Source organism: Hermetia illucens, chromosome 5 (genome assembly GCF_905115235.1).
Source record: "Hermetia illucens chromosome 5, iHerIll2.2.curated.20191125, whole genome shotgun sequence".
NCBI classification, from domain to species: domain Eukaryota; kingdom Metazoa; phylum Arthropoda; class Insecta; order Diptera; family Stratiomyidae; genus Hermetia; species Hermetia illucens.
This window is the reverse complement of record NC_051853.1, coordinates 55023472-55050013: the sequence shown is the minus strand read 5'-3', so window position 1 is coordinate 55050013 and position 26542 is coordinate 55023472. Positions and strand designations below refer to the sequence as shown.

Below are 26542 nucleotides of genomic sequence, written 5' to 3'. Positions count from 1 at the left end.
CTACTGTTAAGTTCATCTTAGATCCGTTGCAATAATCTAGTTCTAATATGAAGCGTTATACTGGAAATTTTGATAACAATCCTACTCTTATTAACAAGCAAGCGAGCGATGGAAAGCTGTTGGAATATGGACATCAGTTACACCATCTTTTCATCGAAAGCCGCTTATGATAGCATAGCCAGAGGAAAACTGTACCCGGCATGAGAGAATTCCGTATCTCAACAAAATCGCTAAGATTGACTAGGCTGACCCTGACCAATGTGCGAGGCCAGATAAAAATCGCAGGATCACTCTCGAGACCATGCAGCATCAAGAACGGTCTAAGACAAGGAGATGCCTTATAACGCGTCCTCATTTCCCAGGCCCTGGAGAAGGTAATTTGCGCTGCAGATGTTTATGCGGGAGGCATCATCCTCTTCAAGTCCACCCAACTAGTGGCCTACGCTGACGATATTATGGGAAGAACCGGAGATGTACAGTCTACCTTTATCCAGATCGAGCAGGCGGCAATCGACGCGAGATCTTGGGCTGTACATAAATGAAGGCAAGACGAAGTACATGGTGGCAACGTCAGCGCCAAAAAGGAAAAACGAACACCATCCAATTATACTGGCCAAATGAAAACAATGAAGGTAGGAGTCTACAACTTTGAGACCGTAGAAAATTTCTTTCATCTAGGGTCGAAAATCACAACCGATAACAGCTATGACCATGAAATCTGTGTATGGTTGTTGGCAGACAACAGAGCCAATTTCACCTCGAAATGTCCCACCATAGGGTCAGAGCTCTTACTATATAACTATGATCGCGCCAGTCCTTATGTATTCCTCGGAAACCTGGCTTCTTAACAAGAAAAATTGCGAACTCTTGGCCATGTTCAAGGGAAGAATCCTCCGAATAATTTTTGGTCCCCTACATGAGGATGGACGATTTCTTAGCCTACATAACGACGAAGTCTATCTATTCACATGGGACATTAAATTAGGGCACATGGTTTTTCCTCTTTTCGTTTTCTTTTGAAATTCGAGCCAGAAGTAAACTTAAGCTGTCAGAAGATCAGAAAGGTTCCTTAAGCTACTTTAACTCAATCATGAAGTCAAAGCTACACCCTATAAATAGAGGCTTCACTCCAGGCAAATCAGCAGATCAGACTTTCTCTCTGCGGCAAGCGATTGAAAAACTGTTGGAATATGGACAACAGTTGCACCATCTGTTCATCGACTTTAAAGCCGCCTATGATAGCATAGCCAGGGTAAAACTGTACACGGCCATGAGAGAATTCGGTATCCCGACGAAATTAATAAGACTGACTAGGCTGGCCCAGACCAATGTGCGAGGCCAGATAAAAGAAGCAGGATCACTCTCAAGACCATTCGACATCAACAACGGTCTACGACAAGGGGATGCCCTATCATGCGTCCTCTTTAACCTGGCCCTCGAGAAAGTGATCCGTGATGCTGAGGTAAATGCAAGAGGTACGATCCTCTTCAAGTCCACCCAACTACTGGCCTATTCTGACGATATCGATATCATGGGAAGAACCACCCGAGACGTACAAACTGCCTTCATCCAGATCGAGCAGGCGGCGCGAGATCTTGGGCTGCACATCAATGAAGGCAAGACAGAATATATGGTGGCAACGTCAGCACCGAAGACGAATCAACCAACAGCATCAAAACGCACTGGTCAAACACGAAGAAGAATAAAGATAGGACAATACAACTTTGAGACCGTTGACATTTTTTCCTATCTAGGGTCGAAAGTCACAACCGATAACAACTACGATGATGAAATCCGCGCACGGTTGTTGTCAGCCAACAGAGCCTATTTCAGCTTACAAAGACTGTTCCGCTTGAAATGTCCCACCATAGGGTCAAAGCTCTTACTGTACAAGACTATGATCTTGTCAGTCCTCATGTATTCCTCGGAAACTTGGGTTCTTAGCAAGAAAAATTGCGAACTCTTGGCCGTGTTCGAGAGAAGAATCCTCCGAAGAATTTTTGGCCCCCTACATGAGGATGGACGATTCCGTAGCCTACATAACGACGAAATCTATGAGCGATTCCATGACCGTCCGAGTGTGGATAAAATCCGGCTCAATAGGTTACGGTGGGCGGGTCACTTAATCCGTATGGATGAGGATGATCCCACCCGGAAAGTCTATAAGGGCAATATCTATGGTAGAAAAAGAAGACGAGGCAGACCCTGCCTAAGATGGAGCGATGGCGTGGGTCAGGATGCCGGACAGCTTTTAGGGATATCGAATTGGTGGACCTCGGCGCAAAACCGGAATGTCTGGAGTTTCTTATTAAGGCAGGCCTAGACCGGATACCGGTTGTTGCGCCGTTGCTGATGATGATGAACGATCCAAGTACGATTTTAAATTGATTGATTGATAGTGGTTGGTTATTATAACCAGGCTATTTTGAAGGGATTTTCCTTGTTTACAAATAAATATGAAAATTCATGAGGCTTAAATGAAACCACGACAAGTTTGTTTTCAGGTATCTTTCCCCGTCAATGTTCGCATGTTGTAAGTTCAAAAATGATGTGCAGGTTTTATCTATTTACTATCATATTTACAGCATGCAAGACTAATGGATTATGTATGTTGAGCTATACGTCCTGCTCACAACGTTTTATTAGAGAGAATTGCTTTAATTCACTTTTAAAAAATGGTTAGTCTTCAAATGAAAAACATGATTGAATATATTTTTGCCAGATGCATTAGGCAATGTTGTATAACAAATTTGTACATAATTTATCAAATGCTTTCGTTGTAACTGGCTGCAGTGATTGATAAAAAGGAGATAGGAAAATTGGGATAATAAGATAGGAATTTAATTTGCATAGGCTAAACTAACTAACGATCAGCACGACCTGTAGGCCAAGGCGGGAACATGCTCCAACAGTCATGCAACAATAACACTTGTGTATCCTCAGAAAGTGCATTAAACTGCGGTTGTAATGATAAATTTAGGTCAAAGTGAGTTGCAGTTGCTAGGTTCATAGATATTATTTCGGCATTAAATAACCACGCTACAATAAGTCTTGTACCTAACGCTGATATCCCCGAGAGGCATCCTCACAATGCCCAATCATTTCAAGTTGATTTCATTTTTCAGCTCTCATCACATCATCAATGATGAAATAATATCTTTGAGCTACTGTAATTGTATTGTTAATTATACTACTGCAATAATTTATATATTTCTATAATATTAAGGGGGCTTTTTAGTCGATTTTCCAAAAGTAAGGTAGTAAGATACTATTAATAACTTAATTTAAGTCGATTTCGGTATGGAGAGTATTTTGAGGCCTAGACATCGTAGCTTCGTGACTTTTTTTAGAATTTTTAGTTGGGTATTTGCTGAGAATGGGTCCGTTTAGGACTCACTGCACTCCCTGCCTTTCCAACAGATGTCAAAACTAAGACTGGTTTCGAAAAGAACTAATCTTGATCTTTCCTTTGACACCCAACATGACTATATTTGGTGAAAAAAAATCACACCCTCCTTTTGATGTATGAGGATCCCTCTTAACCTCCACGTTGAAATATATAACTTACTGCATACATGGGCGTTCAGAGTTCCCACCTTCTCACCAACTTTCGTGTCAACAAGTATCACTGTTTCTGAGAGAAGCGCGTGTAATAGACAGACAGACATTGAATCGATTTTGTTGTTTTACAAACAAAATTTTCAAAAGGATTTTGACAGTTCTGTTTACTATCCATCCTGGGGGCATTCTGCTTCCACCGATGGTTCTATTTTGGTATGAGGAAGTATCGCCTACTTTTATGTTTCCAGGATTGAGTTAAGGCAAGATCAGTAGAGGATGGATGACACTAGGGAGTTGTTGCACAAACATCAATTATAATCAAAAAATCAAAAAATAACTGACGGTTTCGTCCAGGGCAGAGGCAACTCATCAGACGCTGCCTTACCTCTGCCCTGGGAGCAGCGTGACCGGAAGTGCCAACAGGTGGAAAAACGCTCCCTGCCCTGGACGAAACCGTCAGTCATTTTTTGATTTTTGATTTTTAATGCTTGGGGTGTTATGCTCCAAACTAGGGATCCATGGACTAGAAAACGTGGGAGTAAGTTGCTCCTCATTTAGTCCGGTCCACCATCATGTGGATGTGGATTCCCGATATCCCGCATATCCTAAACAACTACCTAGATCAATTATTATTTTTCCAGTGGCTTTTCTTACTGCTTTGTACGTTGTCGTTATCTCTGGTCCGCAAGGAAAACCCAAATTACTGGCTTTTTACCTATATTCGGCCGTGATTGTATTTTATTCGTTTAACAGATAATGGAAAACGAAATTGTCCAGTGAAAGACCGAGGAAGGGGCTGGAAAATTCAAACAGCACTTCAAATTTGAGGGCCTGCATTAGTAACTGTTTGAGAGTCAACGCCTTTTTAAGGTTTTGTGTGAAACAAAACCTTATTAGAATCGAGACGGTGTCTGTCTGTCCGTCTGTCCGTCTGTCTGTCTGTCTGTCTGTCTGTCACACCCGATTTATTCGGAAACGGCTGGACCGAATGTCACGAAAATTGGTGAGAGTATGTAATCTGGTGATCCCTTTACATGCAGTAAGTGGCGCCATCTTGTGTTAAGTTTAAGGGGGGGCTCCCCATACATGTGAATGGAGGGTGCAAATTTTTTTTTCACAGAATGTAGCCATGTGGGGTATCAAATGAAAGGTCTCAATTAGTACTGGTGCAATATTTGATATTGGATGAAACATGGAGGAGTGAGCGCTCAAAATATGACCCCCGAAAAGTGTAACAGGTCTCGTTCTCAGAACCTATCCAACCCAAAAATCTGAAAAAAATCACAGTGGCGCATCTCTACGAAATCTAGGCCTCAAAATATATCCGGTTCCGAGATCTGCACAAATAAAGTTAATAATAGTATATTTCCACATTTTAGAAATTTACCCGGTACCCCTCTTATGTTCATCCCAGAAGTACAAAATTCGGCATGCGTGTAATGAAGAACATAATGCACAATTTGGTCAAGTTTGAAGAAAATCCAGTTATTATTAACAAAGTTATAGGAGGTGAAACTTTACAATTTTTTGTGAATTTCGTGCACTCTACACCCTGCATGACGTCATCATCACATATCAATTCGTCAATACCACAACGAAATAAGTTCTTGTGAATTGGGTCGCAGACAATTATTTTGTTTTAGTTTTTTTAGTTATTTGCCAGCCAGACATGTGTGCATGTAGGTATATAATATATGCGTGCTAATGAACTTTGCGGGTAGTGCCTAATTCAAATAGATATAAGAAGTAAATCCGAAATATGGGTACGATCAATTTATATACGTGCATATATGTGTACAGTATTCGGAAATAGGCAGTTTGTTTGTTTAGGGTGAGCGTAATATCTATGGCTGTAATATGTACGTATGTCCCGTAGTTTGGAAAAATATGAAGGATTATGTTGGATTTGTAGCTAAATACGGATAGAAATTTCTTACATAAGATGAACACAAAACCTTTATATCCGAAGCGCGAGCTTCCGGTATTCCGACTTGTTTAATTATATTTCGAAACCAGAGGTCACAGCATGTTCAGTAAGAAAAAGTGATACTAACAGTAAAAGGAACCGAGCAAGACGTACAGAACTTTTTTTGAGTCAAGTAGAAGGAGGGAAATACCTAGTATGCTCGGAACGCTCGGAAGTACTCGTATCTTGCCAGGGCCGAAACTAAAAACTTTGCAGAAGCATGGCAAAAAAGAAAGTATTTTATCGCACCTTTTCCGTCTGAGAACTGGCATGAATGGGAGATACAAGAAGTGGAAGAGAAGGTAAAACGCGTAAAAAATCCGGAGATTTAAAAAGAGGGAATAGGAAAATGAAGCCAATATTTAGAGGTAGTTAAAGTAAAGGGAAGATAAGAAAAAATGCAAAAGTATTAGAAGGTTGCAGTGAAAAACCACCTGGGTAGGAAATGCTTTTTAATTTTTCCTTTTGTTTTAACCATTTGCTTGCGTACATTCTTAGGTCTTTGCTCTATGGAACAGATTTAACAGTGGATTACTATACGCTAACACAGATTCAGGGCCTACCATTGAGTAGCCAGACCCCTAGTAGACCGAAATGCAGCCTCTTGGTGCTGTTTTTGTGACCTGCGTCTAAGTTTAAACAACTTTCTGTAGCAGTTTCATGCCAACTGGCTGGGTAGGGAGTTGCTGTTTACATAATACTAGCTGAACCCGACAGATCTTGCGGATTGCGGATTTCCTTCAAGTACTGGAAAAAGTAAACCAAACTGATGTACACTTGTCTGTTCACCTAAAAATAGGTATGAAATTACAATATTTTAGAACATTTGTCGCTCTAAACGATGCCATTTGATTCGTTCTGTTTTCAACTGCAAGTCTCGGTCCTCAGATATTTCAGCAGCTGATCGGCAGTTGCGTGAATGCTTAGTTTATCTTCCAATGTTCATTTTTTGGCTGGCATTTTCAATCAATTTCAGTCGCATCCATGTTGTGAGGAAGGGGGACCTTTCCCCTCTTCAAATCTGCTAAAAACTCGTTCCTGGTAAAATCGTAGTGGACACCCCTTTAGAATATTTTGTTATCACTATGGTAGAGTGGAACTTGCCAACCCCGCCACCGGAAGGGGAGGAAGTAAAGTACTTTCTACTCCCGCTAAAAACTAATAACGGTCACCGCTTCTTAAAACGTTATAGTGCCCTGAAGAAGGGCTATTTCTGTAACAATATTAAGCTGCTTGGTAAAGCAATCAAAGTTACTATGTGCAAGAACCATTGCTGAGAGGGCTGCTCCTCAACTTTCTACTTTTTCCTCACCTACTTAGGTGAACGACGATGATTACCTTACCAATAAGCTTATTAAAGTGAGGTGACCACCGTGGGCTCATGACTCATGACCCCTTCTTTAGTCCAATTTTCATGGCGATTTAATGGACGATGTTGAAATTGATTCTTTCTAGCGCCATCTAGTGGTGAATTGCACCAACGTATATAGCGTACCAATTTTCGTGGCGATCGGTGGAACAATTTTGGGGTCTGGGGTCACTTATAAGTTTAACGTTTTGTGTCAAACAAAACCTTAGTCAAATCGGTTTACTATGTGTCTGTTTGTCTGCCCCACGCATTTTTCACAGAAACGGTTATACCGATTGTCACCAAATTTGATGGGAAGGTGGGAACTGTGCACGTTTACGCATTTAGTGAGTTTCATCATCCGATGTTGGGTTTAGGAGAAGCGCCATACATGAAAAAGGGACGTGTACATTTTTTTTTTACCAAATTTAGTCATGTGTTGTAGGAAATGAAATGTTTCGGTTAGTACTTTTAAAAGCTGGTCACAGTTCTTCTTTTTCTTCAGCCTTTGTTCTGTTCACAAGCAGGGTTGGCTTGTAGTGATCGGTTTCCCCATTTTATTTTATCAAATGCCTGATCTCGATGCAATCACGAGGCCCCATCCAGCGTATCAAGCCACCGTTGCGTTGGTCGGTCTTTTGGTCGTTTACCATCGACGTCGAAGTTCAGACCAATCTTGGCTAGTGAATTCTTGTTAGCACGAATTACGTGACCATGAAGACGCCTCTCTCGCAGTTTTTCGATCGGTGCAACCCCATATCCATCGCGGATATCCTTTTCGGATGTGATCAAAACTTGTCACGTCACTAGTCCAACGCAACGACAGGACGGACGACATTGCGGTAAATTTTAGATTTGAGACGTTCGTTGATACTTAGATCATAAAAAACACCAGTTGTGGAATGCCACTTCATCAGGTTGCATTAATGCGTGAAGCAATTTCATAGCGCCGTTCCCCATAGGCATTTAATACGCCAGGGGGATGGCGGGGGTGAAAAGAGGCTGTTTCTTTCACACAACCTTTTTCAGAACATTCCTAACTAAATAATCTGACAAAATCATGAAGCTGCAATATATGGTGCCTAGACTCCGAAATAGCCTCTATACCGATGTCTGCTCAAATCAAGTTAACAATGGTATGTTACTATCCACACGAACTTATCTGGTATGCTTTACGACAACACTTAGTACCAGAAAAACTCGTGCGCTGGGTTCAATTGCTCTACCACGATCCGAAAAGTGAAGTTCGAAGTATGGAGGGTATATCAAAACCGCTTCGTGCCTCTGTTGGTGTTCATCAAGGAAGCGCCCTCTCACCACTCCTCTTTGTCCTTGTTATGAACACCGTCACACGGGATATCCAACGTTCAGCGCCCTACACACTGCTTTATGCAGATGATGTTTTCCTAGCATCTGATAGCGAAAATGATCTCGAGCAACTTGTTCAAAAATGGAATGATCGCCTGTTGCATAACAGATTAAGATTAAATTTAAACAAAACTGAATTTTTGACGACCGATCCCCATGAAACAGGTACAATCACTGTCAGCGGCAGTGATCTGCTCAGAACTGAGCGATTTAAATACCTCGGGTCAGCGCTATCAGCCAATGGAGAACTGCGTTATCAAATTGCAACTAAGGCAAGCTGGATGAAGTGGCGTTCCGTTCTACAACGGGTGTTCTTTATGATCGACGTATCGACGAACGTCTCAAATCTAAAATTTACCGCAAAGGCGTCCGTCCTGTCGCTCTCTATGGTTCTAAGTGTTGGCCATCTATAAAAGACAATCAACGGCGTCTTGCGGTAATGGAAACGAAGATGTTACGTTGGACTACTGGTGTGACACGTTTTGATCACATCCGAAATGAGGATGTTCGCGATCGTTATGGGGTTGCACCAATGGTGGAAAAGTTGCGAGAGAGGCGTCTTCGATGGTATGATCACGCAATTCCTGCTAAGATTGGTCTGAACATCGAAGTTGATGGTAAACGACCAAAAGGCTGGCCGAAACAACGGTGGCTTGATACGCTGGATGGGGATTTGAAAGCCAGCACCCAGATCAGGCATTCGATAGAGCCAACTGGCGAAACCGATCACTACGAGCCGACCTCGATTGTGAACGGGACAAAGGCTGAAGAAAAAGAAAGAAGAAGAATAGTATGTTACTATGTTTTTGGAAATTGATTAGAAATCGTCCTTAGTGTAGTAGACTATCGTATGAAGCATGGTATCCTCAAGGTCAAAATCATACCATTACTGATAAAGTTACAGTAGCTCAAAAATAAATTTACTGCAAACGAAAATACTTAATATCAGTATCCCACAAAAATGAGTAGTTTGACAAGCTAAATATACATATACAGTACGCGCTACGTACAAATGGGATAGTTCTGCACTCAAATATACTTACATAAGAAACAAACAAAACCTTTCATACCTGAAGCGCCGAGTTCCAAGTTTCCGATGTGATTCTCAGCAAATCATGTGATGTACAGACTTCAGAGCAAACGGATGTTTGCCCAGGAATTTCGAAATGAAGTGATGGCTGAGCGATTAATCACCATCCGACGCGGCTTTCCCTCTTCGCATCATTTTTTTTTGCAAGGGCGATGAAGCAACTGTGTTGTAGGTTTATAATTACGCAGGATTAACGACAATGAAATTGAAACACAAGCTCATTATATTCCATAAAAGAGTGAACAGGAGATAAACTACCACTTGAAGGTTGTCATTTTCACAGCTTGTGTGTTATTTCTCTGAAAGTGGCAACCATACTATCGCCGAAAGTTTTACCATCACATTTTTAGCCACTCTTTTTGTTTAGATATCCTTGAGAGATATGTCAACGAGTAATTGATCGCTCAATTGGGCCACTATATAACCAGAGGGCAACATGGCTTTGTAAAACCTCGGTCCACTGCTACTAACCTACTAAATTTCAGCGACTTCGTATCTGAGTCTTGGCAGGAAAGTGTTCGTTATCTAGACAGATTTCACTAGGACCTTTCCACCCGTTAATCATATAATACTTCTGCCTAACAAAACATTCCCTTATTGTTTGTTATATGGCTTGACCTCTACCTTCTTTCCTTTCTTCGGTATGTCACAAAATCCATTCTTTTCCCTTCCTTACCCTCGCTAGCTTTACGCCAATAACCTTAACCTCTTTGTTTCTGTAGTTTCTCCAATAGACTGCGCGTCTCTACAGTGGAACATAGACATTCTGGGTTAGTGGTTTATTGTTACCGAATTGCCATTAAGTGTCAGCAAATACGACGGTGTATCCCTCTCTTAAATCCTCACTCAATATAGTTTCCTACATTTTTCGCTTTCACCACGAATCATACCTGACCTTTACAAAGGTCTCGCTTAACCTCCGACGATAAGCTTTGCTCCGACAGACATTACCTGTACGTCACTAACCATACCTCCAGAATGTTTCGCTTCGTTTCTTGGCTCTGCCCAATACGCCTTAATCCTCTTTAACTTTCTCGTTAGAAGTATTCTTCAGTATTATTTCGCCATTTGGGTCCTTTCCCGCAAATGCGGCTATCTTGCCCTAAAATAAGTTCAACGTGAATTCACCCGATCTTTTTTAAGAAGGACTTTCCCCCCATGAAGTATTCTACCTGTCTCCGCTTTCCTTCGCCAAAACGATAACAGCTACGATGATGAAACCTGCGCTTGTTTGTAGGCCGTCACAGGGCCTACTTCAGCTTTTAAAAACTGTTTTGATTCGAAATAAAGGTTTTGCCAGTTCTTATGTAGTACTCGGGAACTTGGACACCCAGCAAGAAAGCACGTTGGAGAATTTAATGTGGTACATGACGACCTTTTGGTTGTGGATCAAATGAGTTTCAACACTTTGTGTTAGGTGGTTCTCCTCATCGGTAGGGGCAAGATTTTTGGCAAAAAGAGCAGACAAGGCATATCCTGCTTGAGATGGACCAACGGCGTTGGCCGGGATACTAGGCAGCTATTAAGGGTATTGAATTGACAATGGCGCAAAGCTGGGATATTTGACAAACGATAAAATGCAATATAAATGCAATGCAATATAATAAGGAACCATAATCTGAAAACTAAATAAATAAGGAACCATAATCTGAAAACTAAATAAATAAGGAATCATAATCTGAAAACTGTGTGGAAAGTTTTTATTCACTTGAAGCTTTAATGTGTTAAAATTTGCATATACTGACAGAATATAAAAAGATCCTTGTGCATATAATTGCCGAATTAACACGTAATTGTTCTGTTTATCCAATGATTTCTTCAATAAATCGATAAAGAACAATGTTTCCGAGAATTCCTTCACGTTTTAATCCTTAAACAGCTCATTTTGCAAGTTTCAGTAAGTATGGAAATCGATAATCTTTTGTAATCTGACCCAGTTCGAGGCAACCAATTCCATTATTAATACAAATAATGCAACCACTAGGAGTATCCCGCAAAGCATAAAAGTTCCTAGGAAATCCTGGACAGTTATTGCCTTGGGATCAGATATCAATTCGTCATTACTTGCTGTCCGGTTCATGTACAAAGAAGCCCAGTGGTCAATTAAGCCGCTGCCAATAAGTTTTTGCAGTGTCCTGTCGAAAGGAGCCTTAAGGTAGGAATTTTTCTTGTACAGGATAACCATGGGTAATTGGAATACTCGTTGCGGTAGAAGATCCAGTGCTGGTCTGGACCAATTCTCACTGTTGTATATGATGATTTGAAAGTTGGTGGTTATCAAAGTCCTTTTGCACTGCGGGTCTTGCGTCCTTCTGAAGTACGGTTCAATTGGCAGTTTAATTGTCTCGCATCTGTAATTAGAGGAATTGAAAGACATTTTGTATCAAAGATTTCGATTCAGTTCAGTTCAAAATTAAAATATACTTACTTTTCAGGAGGGATTCCAACAGCTTCAAATATGGAAATGAATGACCGTGGTGCGTAAATCTTGTAACCTTCGTCTAATAAGCCATCAAGAGTTAGTGGTATTTTCTTATACTGGGTTTTCTGTAAAAATCCAAAGAGTAGTCCTTGGTACGAGCTTCTGACTATGATGTTTGCCAACAACCAAATGCTGAGAATGGTACGACCAAAGTTTCGTTTAGGTAAAATTGTTGCATTTTCCCCAATTGCTGTAGCGAACATTTGAAGAATTGGTGAATCGTTTCCTACGCCGACCAAGAAGTCTAAATATTTCTCGTTAAAAACTTTGAGGACTCCACTCAACACATAGCTAGCTAAAAAGATGGATCCAAGGCACCACCAAACTATGTAATCAAATGGGAAAAATAGACGTTCTAGGGTGGTGTAAAGAGGTTGACCTGGCTTCACTATAACAATTGATGTGTAATAATAGTATCGGCTTGCAGTCAGGAATGTGGACCTGTAGTCTGTGTATGCATATCCACAAATTGTGAAGTTTCCATCACCTTCGGTCATCTGAAATGAATGGCAAATTGGAAAAATTCGTCAAAATATATGGAAAAAATGTTGGACGTTTAAAATCTGGCGAAAATACTAGCAACATCTAGAAGAAAAAACAAGGAGATCGTATGTTGGAGCTGAAAAACCCTAGAGTGGACAAAGGTGAAGCCAAATAGAGAATTTATTTGACGAGAGTGTAGCGGTGTCTGCTGAAGGGACGAGACTGGATGGTGGTGTCTGCACTGGATAGAGGATATCGTGCCTAGACGAGTTCTGGACATCTATTGTTAACTTTAAAAAGTGGAGGCAGCGCGTAAGCTTTTAGACGTTGAGAAGGCTCATACCGGATGGGTCGTCTATCGTCTTGGTGAGCAAATTTCCCTATGCTTTAAGGCAATCGGCCTGTTATTGGCTCAAATAGAACGAAAAATCATTGCCAGTGATTGTAATGGGTGGGCAACAGAATGGGAAGGTTCACTGACAAATACCAAGAGAATTGCATTTAAGAAGCGTGACGCAATTAGCCATCATATTGGCTAAACATATTTAGGTCAAAGAGTAGCATAGGTCCCAGGGCGAAACGTGTACGATGTAGCCACCAGTAGCTCTACTACCAAACCCTACTTCCAAATCCACTTGATGATCGCTGGGAGTTCTTTCTTAAAGAAAAACTGCAGACGAAGACAAATGAAGGAGGATGTCCCGCACTTAAAAACGGGAGAAATTATACAACCTGGCCCTCTAGGTTGAGGGTTAGGTGGGGCTGAAAACGCTACACGGAAAACCGAAGCTACGGAGCCACGAAAGGAGTCTCGGGCTGGACGGATTCTACAACCGGCGACAAAAACGGACAAACAATTTGCACATTTTCTCAAGGAGTGTGTCCTCCCTGTACTGAAAAGGAGCTGCCAAACAGTTCTCCGATACTTTGTCCCAATATAAGCCTTATATAAAAGCATTACAAGAGATGCGCAGGACCGATTTCCTGGAGAAGACCACTTCACCACATATAATAGTGGCCATGCGGTAAACCATGTGCTCCCAAGTACCTGCTTTACGCTTTGATGAACGTCAGAATATATAATGGGGCCAATATAGATTCTGATCACTATCACGTTAGCATGGTGCCACGACTCGAATTATAACACCACCTATCATAGAAACCCCTTTCACAATCAAGTAAGGGTGAATTCCAAAATCATTCACAACAAAAGATTTCCAAAGTACTTATAAATGGGAATTACAGAAAAATTACCCCTAGGACAACCAACAAGTCGAGAAGTACAGGGAGCACCCATACCAGGTTTCACCAGCAGATCAGCAAGACAGAGCCAAATATACCTCGATGCTCATCCTACTGAGACAAAGAGGGACATCTATTTTCCGACCGTATAGGCATATTGGAACGATGGGTTGAGTATTTTTAGGAACCACCAACCATGATAGAAATATTCCATGCAATTCACCGGCTTGAAAATTATAATCTGCTACGTGCCGATAAAATTAGAGCCGAATTGGTTAAATATGGAGGTGACCAATTACACCAACTGGTTCATCAACTGATGCTTAAGGTGCGGAACAGCGAATCAGTGCCTGGCGTCTGGTAATCGGCATTATCTACCTCATATATAGAAGGGAGGATATCACGCAGTGTAGCAATAAGACAATTATCACGTTGCTGAGTATGTTACAGTCTATCAGATATTCTCCACTCTCTTGCTAGGCCGGCTGGCCCCATAAGTCCAGAACATATTAGGCCCACAATAAAGAGGCTTCAATTCGGGCAAAACAGTAACAGATCAGCGATGGAAAAAGTGCCCTATCATACATCCTTTTTTACCTGTCCCTGGAAAAAGTGATCCGTGATGCTGACTTATGTTGACGATCTACTTTTATCCAGATCTAAAAGGCGGCATTCGACACGAGGTCTTGAGTTCTACATTAATGAGAGAAATGACGATAGGCGACTATAACTTTGATATCGTTGTATATGGCTACGATAATGAAATCGGCACACGGTTGTTGGCTGCCAACATAGCCAATTTCAGCTCACAAAATCTGTTTTGGTCGAAACGTCTCACCATAGGGTCAAAGCTCGCCAACTCTCATGCATTCCCCCGAGACCTGGACTCTTACAAGAAAAATTGCGAACTCTTAGCCGTGCTCCAAAGAAGAATCCTCCAAAGAATTCGTTTATGGACTATTCCGTAGCTTATATAACGATAAAATTTGTGAGCGATACCACCAGTCCGGAAAGCATATAAGGACAATATGTATGATAGAAAATGATAATGAGGCTGACCTTGGCTGAAATGGAGCGATTGGGTAGGTCAGGATGCCAGACAGTTTTTGGAAATATTGAACTGACGGACGTTGACGCAAAAACCAGAATGTCTGTAGGTCCTTATTAAGGCAGGCCTAGACTGAGCACCGGATGGTGCGTCGTTGATGGTGATGGTTCGGGCAATACCTAGCAGAGGCGAGGTTTCGGTTCGTCTATCGATTTAACTTTCGTTAGTGATTCCATAGTTTGCCATATTTACTGGAACTTCAGGAAATACTATAATACAACAGTGATCACTATCCTCATACAATACTAACAGTGATCACCACGCATCGGGGTCTGCTCATTCAAGAATGAGGAGCACAATAGGTTGGTCAATAGACGCAAATGACGGCCATATATTTATGGAGGCATGGCTGGTCCAGGACACCGCGAAGCGACTTATCAATGTCTAGACGTCATAGTTTCCCACGCGCAACTCCTGATGAAACAATGAATTGTCTGACGTTCGGTTGGCGTATTTCGACGGTAGACGTCCAGTCCGGAGAGCAGTAGGTAGTACTCACTAGGACATGAAGTAAAGTTTCTGTAAGGAAATTTAATGAAAGCTCAAACAAAGGAGCCTGCTTTAAGCGACTTTCTGCAGAGGTGGACAACATTTTGTGAAGAGATGTCTAAAGGGCTGCAATAACAAAATTCAAATGTCAGACAAGTTTGCAAATCATGTCCCGACCTCCTCACGATAATTGTGAAAGTTCATTTTATCAAGGTGCAGCAACATTAACAGACAACGCTAAACTGGTTATTGGGTTGCCTATAAACGCAATATATGCCAATTATTGAACTGCCGTTATTATTATTGTATGAAATGCTTTCTGCTTGGACAATTGGAACTTATTAGGAAATCCTTCGAGACGGTTGTGCGCTCAGCTATCCCGCTGCAGTTATCCTTGGCTACTTACAGGTCGTTCACGAGAAAAACGGAGCATATGAACAATAGCAATAGTGATCCAAAAGACCTTAACGAAATAAAGAGAAATAGGAAAAGTAAGCATATAAATAATGAAATCTACAGAATGAGCTTTAATTTCAAGACAGATTATTTCAGATTCTGTAAGCTTGACAAAAAGAGTTACAGCAGGATTCTAGTTTGGAATTATAGTTTGCAGGGATAAAAGACAATGAACCATATCTCGTGGTAATGGAGACGAAAGTGTTGCTTTGGACTAATGAGGTAACACGCCATAATCACATCCGAAGTGGGGACCTCCACTATGGATATGGGGTTGCCCAGAGAAATTGCGAGAGACGCATTCTCAATGGTCTCTTGCTAAGATTAGTCTGGACATCGAAGTTATGGGAAACATCCAAAAGACTGCCCGAAACAACGGTGGTTTGGTACGCAAAATGATGATTTGACAGCCGCTTGACTCTATCTAGATTAGGTCTATAACCGAGGAGAATAGCGCAGCTGGTCACTTCCGAATGGAGCAAAGGCTGAAGAAGTAGACGACGGAGTGTACCGCCACAGAATGCCACTCATCCCGCATAGGTGACCCAACTGCAGGTGAAATAGTGAAATGTATGATCTTCAGTCGGCGTGTCACCAAGCCGAACGAGCGGATTAGAGAGTAAGATGTGACTGTCACCTCTCTCCATAGATCACATATTTCGGTCGACTGTTGAACATCGCTCAGTGTTCATTTACTTTTACATACTTTTAGACGTGGAGGTAGTATCTGCAGTGACGGTGAAAAAAGTGCTGGATGTTTGTAGAGTGCTGGGAAATAATCGGGAAACCTTTGGCGTCATGGCGTTGGTATACAAAATCTTTGCCGCCTTATAAAAACGCTATTGTCTAAAGCTGGCAAACTTTTTCTCATGCAAACCTTATCTTATTGGACAATTGGGGAAATTCAGAGAATGTTAGAGTAAGTTACCTGCTGCAAATTGCTACTCAATGTTTCGGCTTCTGTCTGGGAGAATAAGGTAATATTTTGGACTGAAGGAGGATGATGTAACGTGCCTGTTAATCATACTGACGAGGTGCAGTACTTATAGGATTACAACAGATGAAGCAGTGTGTGTCATGGCAGCAACAATCCTTTGGACTTTTTGGTGAATGAGGCGCACTATTTCTAGCAGAAAAGTAAGCCGATTCCACTGAGGTATGGGGCTCCCAAAAAGCCACTAGGGAAGAGCTCTACTGGAGATGATAGTCACAGTGGAATGATTGCGAAAGAGGTCGTTTGTTCCATACACTGATCACCCGAATGGATTAGTAGGTTGTAGCGAATAATCGAGGCACTAATCACCGTTTTCCGTGGTGATTACAGGAAGTGCATCGCTTTGAATTGGACGAGTCTCCCGACTGTCCTGAATTCATTGCTACACCCGAGGACTCGGAACATGTTCTGTTCCATTGCCCGAACTTCATAGAAAACAGTAGAAGGTTGACCTCCCGGGTCCGCAAGTTTGGAGAGATGTCATCGTTTGAGGTGAATTGATTCGTAGTAACCGCCGGAAAAAAAGAAAGGAAACGGCGAAACTGTAAGAACTGGAATGATCGTGAAGTGTGCATTGGACGCCCGATCTGAATATTTTGATGTAGACTGGAGCCCTCTCCGCGGAGTAATAGTTTACAGTGATCTCGAGGGGATATGAAAAAATGGGGTGGTTTTAGTGGGTCCGAATCCCACACACCGTTGGCATCTGGCGCAGTAGCGACTTTTTAACGCATATACCTCCACAGCGATGTAGACAGGCACAATGACCAAACTCGGCATGCCCTACAATTCATATTGCCGAAGTTGTGGAGAGGAGGAAGGCACTCTCAGGCATTTTCTTTGTGTTTGCCCAGCTCTAGCTAGAGTCAGGCCGCCGATACTAGGTAAACAATCCTTCGGGGATTACGAGAAATCGATGATGTTACGAAGCCACGAAAGGAGCCTCGGACAACGGATTAAAGATTTGCGCATTTTCTCATGGAAGGTGCGCTCCCTGTACAGACTGAATGCTGCTGAGCAGCTAATGTAGCAGCGTTGCAAGAGATGCGATGGACAGGGACCGGTTTCCTGGAGAAGAGCCGCTACACCATATATTATAGTGGCCATCCAGTAAACCATGTGCCCGGAGTAGGTTTCTTAGTCAGCGAAAAAATGAATCAATGATATCAAAATCATACTTGGAAATTTCAACAGTCAAGTAGGGACGGAGCCCGTATTCAGGCAATACGTTGGCTCCCATAGCTTACATAGGGATACCAATGATAACGGATTGCGGATTATTCAGTTAGCAGTATCGCACGAAATGGTTGTTGGAAGTATCTGGTTTGCGCGGAAAGTGCTTCACAAACATACGTGGGCCTCTCCAGACGGGACCACTTTCAACCAAATTGACCACGTGCTGATTGAAAGCCGCCACCTCTCAGCCTTGATGAATGTCTCAACATATGAGGGGGGGGGGGAAATATAGACTCGGACCACCATCTCGTTGACATGGTGCTCCGAGCTCGAATTAGGACACCACCTACAATCCCCTCTGACAATTAGGTGAGAGTGAATATTGATGCCATCCACAACACACCCCTCCGCGACACCTATAAGAGGGAAATGGATGCCGCAATAACCGCAGTCAACAGAGGTCCTGGAGATGAAGCATCAACAAATGATCTTCACAACCACAAAGATACTTGGACCCAGCCCCAAAAAACTCGGGACGGCTGGTTTGACGATGAATGTAAGCTAGTAACGGAACAGAAGAATGCTGCATACCGAGTAATGTTGCATTCTCAAAGAACGCGGGCACGCGCAGAGACTTATCACGAACTCCGTTGAGCGGAGAAGCGACTTCACAGACGAAAAAGGAAGTCTGGGAAAACCAACAAGTCTGTGAACTAGAAGCAACCGCACCAGGCGCGCAAATTTTACCAACAAGTCAGCAGGGTGAAGCCTTCTACACTACGATGCTCATCCTGCCGAGACAAAGAGGGAAATCTGGTTTCCGACGGAATGGGCATATTGGAGCGATGGGCTGAATACTTTGATGAGCTACTGAACAACCAGAACATCGGCGAGTTGGAGATCCCGCCAGCTGAAGGCGACGGACAATACTGTCAACACCAAGTATAGAAGAAACAGTCCGTGCAATTCATCGGCTAAAAAATGATAAGTCGCCAGGAGCCGATGGAATTACAGCAGCAGCAAGCGGTTCATCAACTTGTGCTCAAGATATGGGAGAGTGAATCAATGCCTGACGATTTGCAACGAGGCATTATCTGTCTCATACATAAAAAGGGAGATATCACACAGTGCATCAATTATAGAGGTATCACGTTGCTGAGTACCGTCTATAAGATATTCTCCACTATCTTGCTAAGCCGCTCAGAAGATCATTGGCTCATATCAAAAAGGCTTCACTCCAGGCAAATCAGCAACAGATCAGATTTTCTCTCTGCAGCAAGCGAGGGAAAAACTGTTGGAATATGGACAACAGTTGCACCATCTATTCATCGACTTTAAAGCCGCCTATGATAGCATAGCCAGGGTAAAACTGTACACGGCCATGAGAGAATTCGGTATCCCGACGAAACTAATAAGACTGACTAGGTTGACTCTGACCAATGTGCGAGGCCAGATAAAAGCAGCAGGATCACTCTCAAGACCATTCGATATCGATAATTTCTCCTATCTAGGGTCGAACATCACAACCGATAACAGCTATGATGATGAAATCCGCGCACGGTTGTTGTCAGCCAACGGAGCCTATTTCAGCTTACAAAAACTGTTCCGCTTGAAACGTCTCACCATAGGGTCAAAGCTCTTAATGTACAAGACAATGATCTTGCCAGTCCTTATGCATTCCTCGGAGACTAGGGTTCTCTTGGTCTCGTTCGAGAGAAGAATCCTCCGAAGAATTTTTGGTCCCCCACATGAGGATAGACGATTCCGTAGCCTACATAACGACGAAATCTATGAGCGATACCATGACCATCCGGTTGTGGATAAAATCCGGCTCAATAAGTCACGGTGGTCGGGTCACTTAATCCCTATGGATGATGATAATCCCACCCGAAAAGTCTATAAGGGCAATATCTATGGTAGAAAAAGAAGCCAAGGCAGACCCTGCCTGAGATTGAGCGATGGCGTAGGTCAGGATGCCAGACAGCTTTTAGGGGGGATGTATGGAGTTCCTTATTAAGGCAGGCCTAGACCGGATATCGGTTGTTGCACTGTTGATTATGATGATTCCGTTTAAGCCTCGATTTATAATTTAGTTTAGGAAAGGAAAAAGTCTGTTAGTGCCTTTTGAAGATTTCCACTGTTGAAAAAAAGAGAGACGGCCAATAAACCGATTTCAAAAAGGCTTTGCTTGCCAAAAATAAATTAAAATATAATTTTTGAATTTAGAATATATTTATTACCTGACGTTTAAGGTGGGAGCTGAGGGTATACCAGCATACCAGCATTTGATTAATTCCCTCTGCCTCCCACGAATAAGGGTCCATAGACCAAAGAAAAGTGGTAGTTACTTTTCATGTGGTGATCAAGTGAATACGGACTTTACGATCCTCCAATGCATAAACAAAAACAAAGAGACAAAGAAACAAATATTCACTTTGTTTCTAATCTTAAAATTTACCAGTTTATGGGCTCCTGTGGCAGTTCCATTGGGGAAAATAGTCCCACGATCATCTGCATTTTGTGGCAATATGTAGTTGACGGAAAAATTGAGATCCGCTTGTAGTACTTGTAAGATGAATCCATCTATTCCTTCTGGTGTTATGGTTCCATCCTCTAATTTCCGCAGATATATATGAGGACCAAATGGCCATGTGACCACATTTATTCTACAGTCGTAGAAATTAGTCAGCTTATCGGGGAAGATATCTATATTTCGCACAAAACTACCATTCCGGAAAGAATTATACAGAACCGGCATGACTTTGTTACAGTGTTGATCGGTGAATGGGAAAAAGGAATAGATATCCACCTGGTCTGCGCTTGCATAAATAAGATTTGCATTTATTATGTATAAATTGAAAAGCCTTTGGAAGATATGATAGGACAACTCAAACCGATCCACAACCGCTTTTGTTACCACAATAAGAAAATATCCTTCGAGATTGTACAGTTTGTTGTTGATATTGTCACTAAGTCGGTCGAATGATTCCAGGCTGTCTATCAAAAATATGTTAAATTTCCGTGGTACATCAATGTTTGCTTTTGGGGAGTGCTCGATTCGGGACGCGATTACATCATGCGTTTTATATAAAACTTTGTTTAAGATATCACGTGTCGATAATCTTCCGACGGTATCTGAATATCCGAAGTTAATATCTATCGATGACGTACGTGTGCTGTAGAACTCCTCAATGATTTTAATTAAAGTTTCCGAAAGTATCTTGATAGACGGCGAAGTTTTCACTTCGAGACAAGTATGAAATTTAAATTTAATTAGCACAATTGTTAAAATTAACGGTAATTTCTTATTGTTCAGCATTCTTTCAACTATTTAGGGCCGTTCTGAAGTACATAGCGAACAAGGACTGGTTTTTATACGTTACTCCCCTTGACTAATTAAGTTACTTTTGTATTGTTATAACTTTTCAGAAGATACAAATCTCTTTTATTACTATTTCTACTTCAGAACCGAAGGACAAAAAATTAACTCTTTTGTTCGCTGCAGTCGGATGTGGAGTCATTCAGAAAATTACGTAATCTACAATAATGACATATTGTTTAAGTCCAGGGACTAAACAAAGGACACAGCTAATTAGCAACAGTTGTCACTGCCGCTTTCAAATTTCATTCGTTCAAAATCGCTTGTTCTTTTATGTGGAGGTGGGATTGTCACAAATCTCATTCTCATTATTATTACTTTTATTAAGATATCTAAAAATCATGCTTATTACGCCAAGAAATCCTAATTAACTAAGAAAAATGTAATGCTACTTCCCAGTTGTTAAATATTCTGATATCTCTTATTAAATAAGATTAGGTTAGATATCCTGACGTTGTTTATAAGAGTGCTTTTATGCACTCTTGTCATTTATTAGTTTGCTTTATTTTTCAGGTGCACTGAAAAACCTGGGACCGAATGAAAGCTGGTAAGAAAATCAGCCTTGAAAGATAAATCATATTCATAGTTAATAGGCAGTAATCTTTATCAATTGGGTCCTTGGCTGTTAATTAGTTAATAATTTGAAAAGAGAGATTGACATGCAAGGTAACATGGTGAAATAGATCGATAAATGAAAGTCGATTCAGACTCTATGCTGCAACTCTTGACGAAACCTCCTGAAAAGTTCAAACTCAAACTCGCGACTTGCCTTGACGTCTTGGAATTCTCACACTGTCTGGCTCAAACAATGCAGAAGTACACAATTCTGCATACGTGCTCGATATTGTGGGGAGTTCTCGACGGATTCTCCCATTAATCTGCAGCCGGCCGCCACCACCAGCCCCCCTTTAGCTTTTAAATAGGTAGGTTCGCCTGAGCCTAAATTCTTGTCACGTAGTGCTAGTATTAGGTAAAATCCGGCATCTACCGAGATTGTGACAAATCGGAAGAAATAATGCTATCTACCGTGAACCCGCGTGGCCTTTACAATTATTGATAGGTCACTTTGGTCCTCCAATGCTTTGAAGAAATCCTTAGGTGTAGTTTTAAAGTGAGATTCGGTCACTTGCCGCCTCTCCATGTTTTTTACTGGAATCGAATATCATGATTTGCAAATCGGTGGATATTGATGTCCGTTCACTAACATGACAAATCCATCCATGCTGAAACTATATGTATGTACACTGTAATGTACTTATACTTTCCCTTTCACATAATGGGTTCCCTGATTTCAATTTCCCTACCTACTCCAAAGAGAGAATCGTCGAACTTGCTATTCTTACAGATATTACTACTACCTGTGACCATACTAGCCTATCAGAAATTTTGGGAGGCCTTAGTTAATTTCGCCATGTTGTCACTGAATCCACGCCTCAATGCGAAGAGTTAGAATATTATGCCTGAAGACATGCTTTCACGTCTACGGAATGGGTTTGGCGACAATTGCACTGCCGATGCAACATCCTTGTTCAATGACTAGTTTACCCTCTTACTTCTTTTGTTTCAACCCGCTATCGTCGCAACCGAAAAAACACCTTTCTTGAAAATGGGCGAATAAGTTGCCGTGCAGTTCAGCAATGAGCGACGATTTTGAGCTGAACAAATTGTAAAATATACTCGAGATACCAATCAATATGTCGGGAAATAATTGACATTGTATTATTATCATCAACGGTGCAACAACCGGAATCCCGTATAGGCCTGCCTTAATAAGGAACTCCAAACACCCCGGTTTTGCGCCGAGGTCCACCAATTCGATATCCCTAAAAGCTATCTGGCGTCCTGATCTACCCCATCCCTCCATCTCAGGCAGGGTCGGCCTCGTCTTCTTTTTCTACCACAGATATTGCTCTTATAGACTTTCCGGGCTGGATCATCCTCATCCATGCGGATTAAGTGACCCGCCTACGCAACCCGGATTTTATCCACAGCCAGACGGTCGTGGTATCACTCATAGATTTCGTCGCTATGTAGGTTATGGAATCATCCATCCTCATGTAGGGCTAAAAATTCTTCGGAGGATTCTTCTCTCGAACGCGGCCAAGAGTTCGCAATTTTTCTTGTTAAGAACCCAAGTCTCCGAGGAATAAATGAGGGCTGGAAAGATCATTGCCTTATACAGTAAGAGCTTTGGCCCGACTGTGAGACAGTTTTTTATATATATTTTTTTTTGAGAATTTCGGGGTCCTAAGTCCTCATCAACTTGATGGCGGACCGGACCAAATGGGGAGCAACTTACTTCCTTATTTTTTGGTCCACGGACCCCTCGTTTAGGGCTTAGCACCCAAACTTTAACAATGTTAGGCGATGACGGCTTTACGGTTTCTTATCAGGGCAGAAGCAAATCGTCAGACGCTGCCTCACCTCTGCCCTGGGAGCAGCGTGACCGAAGGGGCTCGCAGATGTTAAGTGCTCCTTTATATAATTCGCAGAACACAACATGACTACGAAATCTATTGAGCGCAAATCCGCCCGTACTATTGATCAGAGCTCGGCCAGAGCTGAAAATATCTTTTTTGGGAATTGCGGGGTCTTAAGTTCGCTTCAACTTGATGCCGGACCGGACCAAATGGGGACTTACTCCGTCATTTTTTGGTCCACGGACCCCTCGTTTAGGGCTTTTGGGTGTCACTATTCTCTTTGGACCAATTTTACCCTCTCGTACACATTATAGCCTTCGCCGTTGTTTCTGTTATTATGACCTCTATGTTTGGGTTTCCTTTTTCTATTAAGAACCCTTTTAAAGTCCCGCGAAGTTTATGAAGTTATCTTCTTTTGAATTGTGAGAATACGTTATTTGTGTGGGGGTGACATTTTCTGTCTCCATGAACCATGTTACCATGATACTATGTTTTTAACAGCCTGGAGCACACTGTGTTTACCTTTTATGAATTCGGGCAACTCTATTATTTTGCTCTGTGAGTTGGGGCTTAAAAATATACTCAAAGTCTTCCTGGCTTGTCGGAAGAGGCGACTAAAAGGGATATAAATTTGTGGGCAAGCAACCTGCAAATTTTGATATTTTATTGCTATCGAAAGTTCAACAACGACTCGGATTGGAACTGACCTCACGCCAAATCACTTGGGTTTTGGAAAACGGACTATGGTTGGTTTCTGGCACTTTTCTCTGCACTTTGATAATGGTATCTAGCAAGAATTCCAGCTGCACCTTAGCAAAGTCAAATGCTGGAACTCTGGAGAGTATTCCTCTTTCTTTCTACATTTATGACAATGTGCTTTTGCACTTTGGAAAGCCAAATGGTAGCAAACGTGCATCCGTTGTCGATATTTTTGGACCCTATTGCTGGTTTCTGAGAGACATCTGACCACAAAATTCTGGTCCAGGCTAAGGAACATACAGTGCTATGCACGAGTGATTGCGTGCAGTTCAGGGGCGGTTTTCTAAAGGTGACATGGTGGTAGTAATGGGTGGTCTGAATGCCAAGGTGGGATCTGACAACATTTGGCTGGGGCATGTGATGGAGAAACACGGTCTTGTCGACCGTAACAATAATGGTGGGAGATTTGCGGATTTCTGCAGCTTCCATCGCCCCCTCGTTAACGGCATATTGTTCGGGCTTAGAGCCTGCCATATGACCGACACTGTACGAGATATTAGATTGACTACTTTGTTATCAGCAATACATTTAGGATTTATCTCCAAGATGTGCGTAACAAGGCCTCCAAAGGGATCACCATCTGATGGCAGCTTACGTTCGCTTGCGTTTTGCGTCTGTCACTTCCGGAACGGTTGGAGAGCTGCGACCGCCTAAGGGGTGCGGTGTGCTAATGTCACGTCTATGAGGCAGATAACTTATTAGGCGCTATCTCGCCTCTGCCCTGGGAGCAGTGTGATTGAAGTGATTATTAGATGTGGTTAGCTCCCTTATATTAATCCGCAAGCACGTCATAGCTGCGAATTATATTCATAGGATAAACTGTCTAGTTGACCGAATGAAACTGAGTCCTGGGACAGCCATACACTTAATGGTTTTAGTATTGTTAAATAATAAAAGCTTCTGCATTCTACATGAAAAATTGCATTTTTACAAAGGTACCTACCTACCTGCCTACTCCTTTTGCCAGTCCTTAGCCTCTTATTTTTATCATTTTTATCCAATTAGCAAAATTATCTTAGATATTGATTGAGTAATTACTTAGAAGAATATATATGGCCCCCTACAATTAAAATTAACTTCTCCGATTTATAGACCTTTCTGACCTGTTCGATAGACGTAGAAATTCTGTTTTATAATACAAATTTCCTGCAGATAAAGGATAGAGGTCATGTGTCTCCATTGAGTTAGAGTATTCGCCCTCCCAAATTGTCATTTGATGGCCCACTTCCTGAAACATTTCATCAAATTCTGCTCAATTTTATAGTTAACTATTCAATTTTGCCGCTTTATTGCAAAATCGAAATTTAATTAAATTAAGTCTTCCTTGGAATGCATTGGAGCGGTGACATATTGCCAATTCAATTACCATTATTATCGTCGACCCCAGCTTTTCAACTATAAAATTTACTCCAAGCTACAACCTCGACCAGGGCGGACATTTCCACTATTTCCTTTCGGTTGTCGTTATCGATACGAAAAAAAACTTTTCATTAAAAGGGTTTAAGACACGAACCGAAGACACTGAAACAGACGCTGGCTACGGAGCGATAGTATGACCTAAGTCCTGCAAAAAGACGGAGCAAATAGCAATTAAAACCTTATAACTCGGGGCTCTTAAAAGAAGACGATTATCTGGCAAGAAACACTCATTTCGGACTCGATTGGATTAATTTCATTGGAAGACTTTGCCATTAATTGGTTGTTACAAATGGCGACATAGTGTCACTGTAAGATACTAACTATCCACTTGGCATTTTGGGGCCGGTTTGAGTAGAATTTGTCGGGGTGGAAAGAATTTTATGGACAATTTAGTTATAACAGCGAATGATTAGTATTTTTTGTTTGGAGTTATGCTTCTAGGATATGTTGCTATAAATTATTAGGTGATAGTAACGTTGTAGTATAGTATCCTTTTCACAATCACCCGTGCAGACCAATGAACTTGTGTATGATGTCTGCGGATTATCTGGAGTATTCATTTGATAGGATGAACAGTATTGTCCATTTAGTTATTACTGTCATCATTTCAGCATGTGGAATAATACAGTGCGGAACGAACGAAAAAATATCTTACTTTGGAGTAGCTAACGTTAAATATAGGAAATAGCAGATTGAATGAGTGAAAGGCTCAATGCGACATTATTAACTACGAAGCCAGAGGAATATCTGATTGTATGTAAAACTGGTCATCCTCTACTCAACTAACTGCAGGCCCACAAAA

At 41.7% G+C, this 26542-nt stretch overlaps 1 protein-coding gene across 1 annotated transcript; it reads right to left on the bottom strand.

Moving 5' to 3' along the window:
• Positions 1-11227: 11227 nt before the first annotated feature.
• Positions 11228-21082, bottom strand: LOC119658091. Its single transcript, XM_038065355.1, has 3 exons — positions 20222-21082; positions 11762-12312; positions 11228-11684 (listed from the first exon to the last, which is right to left on the bottom strand). The coding sequence occupies exons 1-3, from the start codon at positions 21080-21082 to the stop codon at positions 11228-11230; spliced, it is 1869 nt and encodes a 622-aa protein (XP_037921283.1).
• Positions 21083-26542: the final 5460 nt, after the last annotated feature.

What these genes read in the sequence shown, in the direction of transcription:
- LOC119658091 (XM_038065355.1), bottom strand. Translation starts at nt 21,082, where the DNA reads ATGCTGAACAATAAGAAATTACCGTTAATTTTAACAATTGTGCTAATT. An exon ending in CCACAGGAGCCCATAAACTG is followed by an intron (nt 12,313 to 20,221) that starts GTAAATTTTAAG and finishes CATTCATTTCAG; the next exon opens with ATGACCGAAGGTGATGGAAA. An exon ending in GTTGGAATCCCTCCTGAAAA is followed by an intron (nt 11,685 to 11,761) that starts GTAAGTATATTT and finishes CTCTAATTACAG; the next exon opens with ATGCGAGACAATTAAACTGC.